We start from the raw sequence: 12957 nt of genomic DNA on the forward strand, positions 1-12957 counted from the left end.
CTGTATGTATAGATAGGCCAGAAGAGGGCACCAGACCTCATTACAGATGGTTGTGAGCCACCATGTGGTTGCTGGGAATTGAACTCAGAACCTTTGGAAGAGCAGGCAATGCTCTTAACCACTGAGCCATCTCTCCAGCCCCAAAGATTTATTTATTTATTGTGTACACACTGTTCAGCCTCCTTGTATGCCTGCAGGCCAGTATGCCTGCAGGCCAGAAGAAGGCACCAGACCCCATTACAGATGGTTGTGAGCCACCGTGTGGTTGCTGGGAATTGAACTCAGGACCTCTGGAAGATCAGCCAGTGCTTTTAACCTCTGAGCCATTTCTCCAGCCCTTGGAGAAATCTTGAAAGGGAAAATGGTTTGTTCGAGGGCCTGACAGGGAAGGTAAGTTAAAGGTTAGGGCTAAAAAGGGGGTAGGGGTGGGGAAGAGGGATAAACTGCTAGACACTGTCTGGTGTTTCACTATTTCCTCACACAGAACCCAGGGCTCAGGAAACTGAGAGACTTAATTGGTAAATACAGTTTACATCCATATGAGGATGTGGATAAGGGGCGCAGAAGGAAGCCCAGACCTCCTCTTCGATCAGGGACCCAAGGACCCAGGTCCCCACTCCTTACTCTGCATATTCTCAGGATATGGTGGCTTTCTGAGACACAGCCAGAGTCCAGGGGGGAAGTTGGGGTGCCCAAAAGGAGTAGCCTTCAACTCATTCTTATCTCCACGGGGGCATATTTGCACCACTGGTTCAATGGCCCCATAAAACCTACGGTTGGAGTTCATTTACCCTTCCTGGGAGGCTGAATGTTCAAGCGGATGAACCCCACAATAAGAGAAAAGATACGGGTGTGGGTGGATGGAAGGGGCGGGTCAGATGCACCACGGAAAGAGGGTAGAGCTGAGTCAGGCACCCCGGTGCCAACTCGGTCCTTTCCACCCCTCACCACTTCCATCCTGTGTTTGGCGGCTGAGCAACAGTTTGGGAGAAGTCAATGCTCCTCATTTGGGAGAAGTTTGTGGGTTGGGAGCTAAGTGGGGGCTAAAGAGGCCATAGGTCTGTCCTGCTAGCTTCTCACCCATGTCTTACGGCACCGCTGCTCTGAATTTCGGTTTGCAACTTCACACACTTGTTTGGGAAGAATCAATGAATGAAATAAACCAGAAGGCCCAATACCTATTAGCTATCACTGTCATTGTTATTTCTTCATTATTATTACTCTGGAGGAGAAATTCTCACATGGCTGTGGAAGAGAATGGAAACCATTCTAGCCTTTCTGAATGGCAGTGATAGCTATAAATACTTTATTATTCCTTAAAAAAATCATTACCTTGTACTTACTTATTGTGTGTGTGTGTGTGCACGTGTGTGTGGACCCGTGCCACACCACATGTGTGCCAAAGGGCAACTTCCTATCAGGTGGGTCCTGGGGATTGAACTCAGGCCATCAGGCTTGGTGGCCCTTTTTTTTTTTTTTTTTGGATTTTTCGAGACAGGGTTTCTCCGTAGCTTTTGGTTCCTGTCCTGGAACTAGCTCTTGTAGACCAGGCTGGCCTCGAACTCACAGAGATCCACCTGTCTCTGCCTCCCGAGTGCTGGGATTAAAGGCGTGCGCCACCACCGCCCGGCTTCGTGGCCCTATTTTATTATTTCTTAAATTAATCAATTATTATTATTTTCGAAGGCAGTGTCTCACTCTGTAGCACCAGCTGTCCTGGAATTCTGGATAAACCTCCTGCCTCGGTCTCAGATCTTAGTACCAAGTACAAAGATTACAAGCACGCACCACAATGCCCTTCTAGGTATATTTTAAATATAAGACCTTTTTTGTGTGGTGTGGTGGCATATACCTCTAAACCCAGACCCGGGAGTCAGAGGTAGGCAAATCTCTGAGCTCAAGACCAGCCTAGACTACATAGAGACACCTTGTCACTTGTTTCTTCTGGGAATATTATGTTTAGTAATCTATCCCTTTATTTATTTTTTATTTATTGTACAAAAACAATAAGGGCCCTATACAACATATGGAGTGTTCATACGTATTCCAGTTTGATTGGTTCTTCCCACCTTCTCCCCAGCTCTCTCCTCACCCCTTTCGCCCTCTTCCCCACTGTACCCTTTAATCCCAGTATTTCTCCCTTCCATGTTGCTCTATTGTTTCCCTTGGAAGCTGTTTTCCCCAGTCACAGGGCCTCTTTCTTGCTTAGGAATCCATCCTTAGTAGCTAGTCCTAACTCATTATCTGAGATATACACACCCGGAGAGATATGAGTAATAATTACTTAACTATAATAGAAAAGGACTGAAAATAACCCAAAGATCCAGGGAGAAAATAAATTAACATAGACTAGAATCTGACTGACGACTGATTGTGGTGCTGTAGATGGACTCCAAGACCATGCCCATGCTAGGCAAGCTCTCTACCACTGAGCAATTTAAGATGATATAAACATCAAATGTATTGGTGTTTGCCCGAAGATCCACCTTTTGGGAGGGCAAGGCAAAAGGATCAGGAGTTTAAGGTCATCCTAGACTACACAAGGAGTTTGAGGCCTATCTGTGCTACTTGAGACTCTGTCTCAAAAAGGGAGAAGAGAGGAGAGAGAGAGAGAGAGAGAGAGAGAGAGAGAGAGAGAGAGAGAGGGAGGGAGAGAGAGAGAGAGAGAGAGAGAGAGAGAGAGAAGAGAAAGGAAAAACTGATTATCCAGTTTCTAGGACCGGAGACTGAAGAACAGTGAAGTGTGTGGCAGAACTGACTTTCATCAGTTTAGAAAGTACTGAGGTCCATAAGATGGCTCATCAGAGAAAGGCACTTGCTGCCGGGTTTTGCCTGAACTCAATCTCTGTGCCCCACATGATGGAGACAGAGAACCCATTTCTGAAAATTGCCTTCTGGCCCGCGCACACACACACACACACACACACACACACACACACACGCATATAGGAGCACATGCACACTCAAAAGAAAGAGATCTATGTGAGTTCGAGGCCAGCCTGGTCTACAGAGTAAGTTCCAGGACAGCCAAGGCTGCACTGAGAAACCCTGTCTCAAAAAAACCAAAAAAAGAAGGGGGGTGTGGTGGTGTGAAAAAGAGGGGTGGTATGGGGGAGGAGAGAGAGAGAGAGAGAGAGAGAGAGAGAGAGAGAGAGAGAGAGAAGAGAAATAACTTAGTCTCAAGTTTGGGAGTCAGCAACTGTGGCTAATTCTGCTTTGAACAGAAATGATGGGGGCTCATAGAGAGGAGACCCCAGAAAAGGAGAGTTTTTATTTGTTTGCTTTTGGTTTGTTTCTGAAACAGGACCTTATTCTTATTCTGCAGTCCATGCTGTCCTTGGTCTTATGGCAATTCTCCTACCTCAGCCTCTCAAGTACTAGGGCTATAGATAGGGGTCACAATGCCCAGCCAAAACTTTGTATTCAACAGTAGGAATGATGAAGATGCTGATGATGAAGATGCTGATGATGAAGATGCTGGTGAGGGCCTTTGTAGGTACTTTGCATTGCTATCTCTGTGAGGCCCAACAAGCTAACCAACAAGAAAAGCAGGCAGCTGTCACCCCAAAGACTGGGACCTCCATGTGTGAAGTGGCACAGATCACATCAAGCTTACACACTGCCCATAAATGCTTTGGGTCTGGGTTGGCCTGGGTGCTTCCAGGGAAAGATGCATACCTCATTCTTCTGGGTCACTACATACAGTGCACTGCAGTGCTTGGTGAATAAAAGAACAAGTGAAAGAAGGATGAGGCAAACTTGGGGAAAGGGCAGGGCAGGGATGAATGGAGGGTGGGATGAGCAGAGAGGTGAATGACCACGCTCTGTGGCTGTCCTGACCCTCACCTTGCTGAGAGGCAGTGGGATTGCGGGTGGTTTTTCCTGGGTGAATAACCTTGGGGCTCTGCCCCTCCGTGTCCTGCCCACATCATAAAACAACAAACACCTCCTAATTAGGGGCAGGTCTGAGGAGTGGGGTGACTTTGGGGCTGAGCCTTGGGAGCGTTTATAAGCTGAGACTCCAGACTCCTCAGTACCAACCTTCTCCTTCAGCTCGCTGCTCTCTGCTGCCAGCTCTCTCCCAGCGTTATGGCTTTCAGTGGCAAATTTGAGTTTGAGAGTGAGAAGAACTATGACGAGTTCATGAAGTGCCTGGGTGAGTTTCTTCGTGTTCCTCCCCTGGGGCTGGCTGCTTGAACCCAAACCTTTGGGGTAGGGTGGGATAGAATTCCATCCATCCATCCGTTCGTCTGTCTGTCCATCCGTCTGCCCGCCCACCCGTCCATCTGTCTGTCCGTCCGTCCGTCCGTCCATCCATCCACACTTTTGCAGAGCATTCTGTCCTGTCTCTAAGGATATTGAAGCTGTAAGACATTATTTGATTTTTTAAAAGGCTTAGAATCTCAGTATTTCTAGTCCCTTCTTATCTCAATTTTGAGCTTGAGGCTCAACCAAGTCGCATTAATATTCCAAGTCACATAGTTGTGATTGGAGAAGCAGAGCTTGGATCTTTAGTTATTCAAATGTTTTGTTGTTGTTACTAGAGACAGGGTCTGATGTAGCCCAAGCTGGCCTCAAAATCACTTTGTAACCGAGGACGACTTTAAAATTCTGAACTTTCTGCTTCTCTAAGTGCCGGTATTACAGGCACGTGCATGCTTATTTTATGGAGTGTTGGGGATCAAACCTGGGGCTTTGTGCATGTGAGGCAATCATTGTGTCCACTGAGACACATTCCTAGCCCTACTCAAATGTATTGAACATCTGCTACATACAAAGGTTGTCCCAATATTCTTGATGTGGCACCTCGGCATGATCTACCTAAGTCAGTGACAGAGGTCATTAACACTGAGGACCCTCTCTTGAGTGCTGTCACTATATCCTGCCAGGGAGAGATAACCAGGGAGGTAATATAGAAACCAGGTTTGACAAGAAAATCCTCAAAGTCAGTCAACAAACTTTCTTCCCTTACTGTGCTATTTTGGGTAAAGTGACAAGTTATTTATTTATTTTTTTAAGATTTATTTATTCATTATGTATATAGTGTTCTGCAGGCCAGAAGAGGACACCAGGTTGTGAGCCACCATGTGGATGCTGGGAATTGAACTCAGGATCTCTGGAATAGCAGGCGGTGCTCTTAACCGCTGAGCCATCTCTCCAGCTCGTAACCAGTTATTTTACCTTCCTCATATATACCCCCTTTTTATCTGCTTGCCCTTTAGCAATGGTCTGCTGTGAGTTCTGTTCCAGAACTTTCTGGATTTTGCAAGCCTCTGCTATATTGGTATATTATTGTTGGAAGATTTGCTATTATTATTTTTTTTAATTTATTTAACTTTATTTTATGTGCATTGGTATGAAGGTATCTGATCCCCTGGAACTGGAGTCACAGACAGTTGTGAGCTGCCATGTGGGTGCTGGGACCTGAACCTGGGTCCTCTGGAAGACCAGCCAGCGCTCCCAACCACTGAGCCATCTCTCCAGCCCCCTATTATTATTATTTTTAAACATTTAGGTTTGTTTTATGTATTTGAGTGTTTTGCTACATGTCTATGTACCACGTGTTACAGATGGTTGTAAGCAGCCATGTGGGTGCTAAGAACTGATCCCAGGTCCTTTGCAAGAACAAGTGTTCTTAACTGCTGAGCCATCTCCTCAAGATTTGTTGTTATTGAAGAACACCAAGGAGTTGTGAGGGGCTGTGCGAGACACAACCACATTGGACTCAATTCACACAACAGCTCTAAGGGTCAAACCTTACTGTCACCATTTTGTAATGGAAAACAGTAGGGCAGTAACCTGCTCAAGCCACAGGTCTCATGGCAGAGTTGGGATTTGAACCGTCTGCTATCTATGTCTCAGACACTCTGTGGGTCCTGCAGACGAGGAAAGCTGTCTCTCCAAATCAGGGTGATAAGTAGATCCTATGTGAACTCTTTGCTTGTGATGGGGCACAGGTGTTTCAGACGACGTGACTACAAAGGCACGGAACCTAAAGATCGTCACAGAGATCCAGCAGAATGGACAGGACTTCACCTGGTCCCAGTCTTACTCTGGGACCAACATCATGACCAACAAGTTCACCATTGGCAAAGAAAGTGAAATTCAGACCATGGGAGGCAAGAAGTTCAAGGTGAGAGGCCCCTGGCTGCCCTTTCCTGTCTTCACAGGCTAAAGACCAGTTTCTCCATTTCAGATAGGGCCTCTCTGCTCCTCAGGCTGAGGCTTCTGTCTATAGCTTAGCCTTTTCTGTGTGAAAAACTTTCTTGCTTGGTGTTTTTAATGCTTCTGCTGGGTAATGGCTGTCATTAGTAAGGAACCCAACACAGAGATACAAAGAGCTGATGTGTTGGTGGGGTACACGACATTAATCCAACACTCAGGCGGCAGAGACAGGAGGTTTCTCTGTGAGTTCCAGATGAGCGAAGGATACATAGAAAGATGCTGTCTCAGACAGACAACCTCAGAACTCAAACAAACGAAAATAGTCTATTTTCTGAGCATGGTGCATGCTGCAAATTACAGCACTTAGGAGGCAGAAGCAGGCTATCTCTGTGAGTTCTGAGCGAGCCAAGGCTGCCTGTGCCTAGTGAGACCTCTTCTCAAAAAGAAAAAGCTAGCTGGGGACTAGTGGCACATGCCTTTATTCCTAGTACTTGGGAGGCAGAGGCAAGCAGATCTCTGTGAGTTCGAGGCCAGTCTGATCTACAAGAGTGAGTTCCAGGACAGCCAGAAAAACCCCGTCTCAATACTGGCCCCCTCCTAAAAAAAAAGAAAGAAAAAGAAAAGAAAAAAACCTAATATTTGCTGAGTATTTAACATAATTCACTTCAGATATTTACTGAATAGTTGTTCTGTCTGTCTGTCTGTCTATCTATCTACCTACCTATCATCTATCTATCTATCTATCTATGTCTATCTATCTATCTATCTATCTATCTATCTATCTATCTATCTATCATCATCTATCTATATCTATCTATCTATCTATCTATCTATCTGCCTATCTGCCTATCTACCTATCATCTACCTACCTATCATCTATCTATCTATCTATCTATCTATCTATCTATCTATCTATCTATCATCTATCTATCTATCTATCTATCTATCTATCTATGTCTATCTATCTACCTATTATCTATCTATCTATCTATCTATCTATCTATCTATCTATCTATCTATCGTGTATGCACATATACATGTATGTATACTCAGCTGTGCATGTGTGTATGAAAACCAGAGGTTCATATTAGGATTCTATCCTCTTTAACACTCTCCACCTTACTTTTTGAAGCAGGATCTCTGGCTGAGCCTGGCCCTTTGCATTTCTGCTGGACTGGCTGGCCAGTAGCCCCTTGGGATCTGCCTGTCTCTGTTCCCCAGTAAGGGTGGTGTGCTATGGGGATGCTGCTGTAGGTACACGCTGTCATGTATGAGTGCTGAGGATCCACACTCTAGCCCCTTTACCCACTGAGTCATCTCCCCAGCTATTTTCTCCCTTCCCTTTGTTTTTGAGACCCCTGTGTGTGGTAAACAAGCACTCTGCCAACCGAATCAGTCCTACAAATATTATTTATTTTCTATTTTTTGAGACAGGGTTTGTCTGTTAATAGTCCTAGCTGTTCCGGAACTCACGCTGGCCTTGAACTCATGTAGACCCAACTGCATTTGCTGCCTTAGTGCCAGGATTAAAGGCGTGTGTCACCACCACCTGGCTCACATGCTATTTTTAAAATAACCTAAGTGATGCCTAAAGACTTGTTAGGCTGTGGTGAGAGGCTTTGTGTTCAGTGCTCTGTCTCTCTCCCAGGCTACTCTGAAGCTGGAGAACGGGAAGGTGGTGGCAGACTTCCCCAACTTTTACCAGACCTCGGAGATCGTGGGTGACAAGCTGGTGGAGGTAAGTTTGCAGAGCTTCCTATTATTTCCGTTTTATCATTTATTTATTTTTTATTTTATGTGGATTGGAGTTTTGCCTGCCTGCATGTCTGTGTGTGAGTGTCAGATCTTGGAGTTACAGATAGGTTATGAGCTGCCATGTGGGTGCTGGGAATTGCAGTCAGTGCTCTCAACAGTTAAGCCATCTCTCCAACCTCATATTATTTCTGCTTTAAAAAGGTGCTTTATGAGGCTCAGAGACAGCATGCAACCTGCCTGAGGTCACGCAGCCAGTGCCCTGTAGAGGCAGAATGTATCAGCTGACTTCTAGAGGAAGTTCTCAGCCTTTTCTCAAAGACCAGTGGGTCTCTGCCAGCCTGCCATGTTTCTTTCTCATAGAATTAAAATACATCTGATCATGGTGGTAAAGGTCTGGGATCTCTACACTCTAAAGGCCAGAGCAGGATCCTGAGTTCCAGGTCAGCCTGGACTAGAGTGAGACACTGATCCCTCAGGATGCACGTGTGTGTGTGCATGTACGCGCACGCGCGCACACACTTGCACAGCCAGGACATATATTTAATGGAAACTGCATGCCTACCTGAATGAGGTTCTAGGTTCAACCCTTGGTTGGTACCACCAAAATCAACACCATTGAACTGATACAATAAGAATTAGAAAATAGACGCAGCAGTGTTGGAACAAAGGTGAACCAAAGGGTAAATTGCTTGCTACGAAGTCTGACCGTTTAAGTTCGATTCCTGCCACCCACGTGATGGATGGAGAGAACTCCCGCAAGTTGTCTCCTCATCCCCGCGTGCAAACTGTGGCACAGGCACCCCCCCCCCATGAAAAGAATAAAATTATCATCTTCTCTGGATGAACCCTGGCCCACTGGAAGATTGAATGAGAACTCTGAGTGAAATGCCAGCCAGTGGGTCCCGACTTCCAAAGCAATGTTCCCAGGCCTGAGGTGTGCAGAAAAAGCTGAGGGTAGGACACCTGAAGCTTTGTGTCCATGAGGCTTCATCTTTACAGGCTGAATCAACCCTCAGTTTGCTCCTCTGCATAATGGGAGCAACTTCCTGGGGCTCTTGGGAACTATAGCTGGACTATTGTGAAGAGGACCTGGCATGCAATAGTTAAAAGGGTGTGTGTGTGTGTGTGTGTGTGTGTGTGTGTGTGTGACAGGATAGAGGCTGACATTCTTGCAGCCCATCACGCTTGCTCCTGGTCAGCATTTTCTCTGCAGCAGCTCCTGTTAACTGACAGGAAAATCTAAGCCCCAGAAAGCAGTGCACCTGCCTCGCATCCACCCAGGAATAGCAGTGGTGGCTGACCTTGCTTCCCCTGCACCCCACGATCACCTCAGGGTCCACCGTCTGGGGGAGTAGCACTGACTTTCTCTGTTCTGGTTGCTTCTTTCAGATCTTCACCAGTGGCGGTGTGACCTATGAGCGAATAAGCAAGAGGCTGGCTTGAGCTCCACCCCCCCACCTGGCTGGGCTCTGAGGGGCTACAACCCTGCAATAAACGTGCTTCATGACTGCCACTGCTGCTCCCAGAGTGTCTTTGTTTCTCTTTACTGGTGTCTTTGGGCAGCTCTTTCCTGAACGGGAGTAGGGAAGCGTCCAGGGATGGCGGCACTGGCCAGATGTTGGCCCTGAGATGCCTGTGGGTTCTACCACGGCCGAGGGAGGTGTGGATGTTAAATCTGGAGGGCAATGCTCCCCATCTGTGGGAGCGGCCACGGGTGGAAAAGGGAGGCACACTTCCACGAACACCTTGTAACCATCTGCCACTGTGTTGTTTTCAGACTCCTTTAAAGGCACAGTGTGGGGCTAAAGGGATGGCTCAGAGTGTTCAGCAAGCATGAAGACTTGAGGTCAATATTTAGCACCTCAGTAAAAAGCCACGCCTGGTTATGCTTAGACCTAGAACCTCAGCTCTGTGGGGAGTAGAGACTTGAGAATCTTAGGGACTTCATGGACTCCAGCCTACTTCCAGGTTCAGAGATCCCGGCTCAAGGAAGTCACACAGAGGGATGGAGCAGAACACCCAGATCTTCCTGTATACAAACACCCCACACATACCTCACACACAGATACACACATATGCACATGGACATTGTGGTGCATGTGTGACTGTCCTCTGAGCCAAGCAACCGCAATGTTGGGGAGTTCAGCTGTACTTGCTTGCAAAGGGAGAGTCCCAGCTGGGCTTGTTGACTGCTTACGGCCTTTCATGGATGGGGTAGGGAGGCTCCTAGGACCCTTGGAACCCAGCCTGTCCCTACCTGTTGCATGCAATGCTGCCTTAATTGCATATGGCTCCAGGGAGGGAATAGAGGCTCTAGGTCCTGCCTGGAAGATTAGGGAAGGGGGCTCGATCTTTGAGGCTGTGAGGAAGCCTTAATCTTTGCTAGGCAGGGCTTTCCAGGTGCAGCCTGTTGGGGAAGGAGCACCCACACTCTTGGGAGAAATCCCTCAGCTATGCTCTGTAAGGAAACCCAATAAACTCACTGCTTTACCAGCGTGCACTGTGGCTGAATGGAGCTTTGGTTTGTTCTTGGGACCTTAGGAGAAGGGGTAGATGTGCATATGTCTCCCCCCTCGGAAGGAATTTTATTAACAGGTACAGTTGTCTGAGAAGGGTGACATGATTTTCAACATGGGACAAGTCTATCCTGACTCTCGGTGGGAAGGTATGGGTGGCAATGACACGTTTAGGAAGGGCCCTGCCTACCAGGCTAGGGCAGACATGGAATCTTCAGCTCTTACCCAGGGAAGTCATTTCAGTTTGACTGTGAAACTGCTGTCCTGTGGTCTCAGTGCATCCACTGGTACAAAAGGGACTGCAAGGATCAAGAAGGGCTGGGGGGGGGGGGGAGACAGTGGTTTATGATATGGCAGAGGCTCACAGATGTGGCAAGAGAGACTTCCCCAGATGTCCTTGACCAGAGGAACCTGGTGTCTGGGAGGAAGTGCTTGGAAGTGTGGGTAGGAGGCTGTTCACTCCATGGTTTGAGCCATGGGTTGAGGATTCTGAAGCAGCTGGTTTGTGACCACATGGGAAACGGAATCTGTCCGGGTATGGAGCAGAACAGGCAGCCTGCTGGTCCCCACATGCAGATGGGCCCGTTTCCATCTTCTCCTCTCCTGTGGAGTGCTGGCCATGTCTGGGTATTCACTGGACTTCTCCCCCTCCCCATAGTTTTTGCTTTGTTTTGTATGAAGTGTCATTTATTTTTATTGTGATGGAAACTTGAGATCACCTCCCCCTGCGGAAACTCTAGCTCTTTTGCCATTGGCAAAGCAAACTGTCAAAAGGCCAAAGATGAGTGACGTTGACTTGCAAGCAGGATTGTTACCCCAGCCCTGAGCTACTGCCTCGGTTTGTGAAAAGGGACACACACACACACACACACACACACACACACACACACAGAGAGAGAGAGAGAGAGAGAGAGAGAGAGAGAGACAGAGAGAGAGAGAGAGAGAGAGAGAGAGAGAGAGCGCCACATTAGTACCCATTGGAATGCTTGCTCCTAACACAGTGAAATGATGCAAACCTTGGAAAAGGACATGTTCCTCCATAGAAGTTGAATTTTTAGCCAGGATGACATTTCTGTCATCCCAGCTACTTAGGAAGCTGAGGCAGGAGGACCATAAGTATAAGGACTATATAGATCAGGGGTCCTCACCCTTCTTAATGCTGTCACCCTTTAATACCGCTCCTTGTGTGGTGACCAACAAACACAGTTATTTCATTGCTACTTTATAACTATACTGTTATGAATCGTAATGTAAATAGCTGATATGCAACCCCAAAGGGGTCACGACCCACAGGTTGAGAATCACTGACCACTAAGCAAGTGTGAAATCAGCTGGAACTAGAAAGAGTTCAAGGCTAGCCTGGACAACTTAGTGCGAGCCTATCTAAGAAATAAGACAAGTACAAAGAGGACTGAGAATGGAGCCCAGAGCCAGAGAATTGGCTCAACATGTTCGAGGCCCTGGGTTCGATCCTCAACACTGAAAAAAGAAAGCTGAATTATCAAAGGCAGGTGCACTAAGATTATCTTGGATATACAAATTCTGCAAGGAAGATGCCTTTAATCCCAGCTCTGAGAAGAAGAGGTAGGCCTATCTCTGGGACTTTGAGGCCAGACTGGTCTACATACAGAACAGACTTCATGCCATCCAAGGGTACATAATGAAACCCTGCCTCAAAAAAAAATTTTTTTTTTAACCTTGCAGCTGTGTAGCAGCTGGCTTGAAGCACAGGTGCTTACTAAGTGGTCCTTATGGCGCTTCCCCCTTGATGTAATCTCCAGTCTTGCTTTCGAGGCTTCTTTGTCCTCAACAGAGGTTCCATCTAGTTCACTGATAGCGTCCTCTGTCACTTTCCTTGCTCTATCTTTTCAAGAGCAGCGCGCAGTCTCCTACCTACCTAGGCAGCAGCCAGGACCCCACAAACTCCACCGTTTTGCCAAACTTACTGCTAATTAAGTAAACCAGGTGAGCATTAAATTGAAGGAGCAGCATCGCTGTTTCCCTTCCAGACTGAATAATGACTCACAGTGGGCTTGGATAATAAGTTGCTGAATAACAGAGTTAACCATAATTAGGCTGAAAATTGTAAGAGGGAGAGAGAGGAAGAAAGGAGAGAGAGCTGAGGAAGGAATGAAGGAGATGGGGGGAGAGGGACAGAGGAGGAGAGGAAGGTAGGGGAGAGTTCATCACCGTGATTATTCTAAAATAAATTCAAGGGTTGGAGAGATGGCTGTTCCGAAAGCATGAGGTCCTGTGTTCAGATCCCCAGAACCCAAAAGCCAGAGGCGTAGGCCAGTGACCTCTGTGTTAGGTGGGTAGAGATAAGCAGATCCCTGAAGTTCAGTGGCTAGCTAACACATACAGTCATCTGGAAGTTTCATGGCTACCTTACATATAATCCGTGGCTTTAGCATCAGGGAGAGACTCTATGTTAAAAATAGAGTGGTGGCACAAGCCATTAATCCCGCACTCAGGAGGCAGAGGCAGGTGATCTCTCTGAGCTCGAGGAGGTTGGTCTACA

General features: G+C 47.0%; 1 protein-coding gene across 1 annotated transcript; it reads left to right on the forward strand.

Annotated features, from left to right (window-relative positions):
• Positions 1–4043: 4043 nt before the first annotated feature.
• On the forward strand, positions 4044–9433 carry Fabp6 (fatty acid binding protein 6). The gene is made up of 4 exons (XM_041676580.1): positions 4044–4156; positions 5958–6133; positions 7814–7903; positions 9310–9433. The coding sequence occupies exons 1-4, from the start codon at positions 4090–4092 to the stop codon at positions 9361–9363; spliced, it is 387 nt and encodes a 128-aa protein (XP_041532514.1). The 5' UTR covers positions 4044–4089; the 3' UTR covers positions 9364–9433.
• Positions 9434–12957: the final 3524 nt, after the last annotated feature.

Source organism: Microtus oregoni, unplaced genomic scaffold (genome assembly GCF_018167655.1).
Source record: "Microtus oregoni isolate MIOR12 unplaced genomic scaffold, Mior012 000027F_ref0000203, whole genome shotgun sequence".
Taxonomy (NCBI): Eukaryota; Metazoa; Chordata; class Mammalia; order Rodentia; family Cricetidae; genus Microtus; species Microtus oregoni.

Coding starts and splice junctions, on each gene's coding strand:
- Fabp6 (XM_041676580.1), top strand. CDS start 4,090: ATGGCTTTCAGTGGCAAATTTGAGTTTGAGAGTGAGAAGAACTATGAC. Junction 4,157..5,957: donor CGAGTTCATGAAGTGCCTGG/GTGAGTTTCTTC, acceptor GATGGGGCACAG/GTGTTTCAGACGACGTGACT. Junction 6,134..7,813: donor TGGGAGGCAAGAAGTTCAAG/GTGAGAGGCCCC, acceptor TCTCTCTCCCAG/GCTACTCTGAAGCTGGAGAA.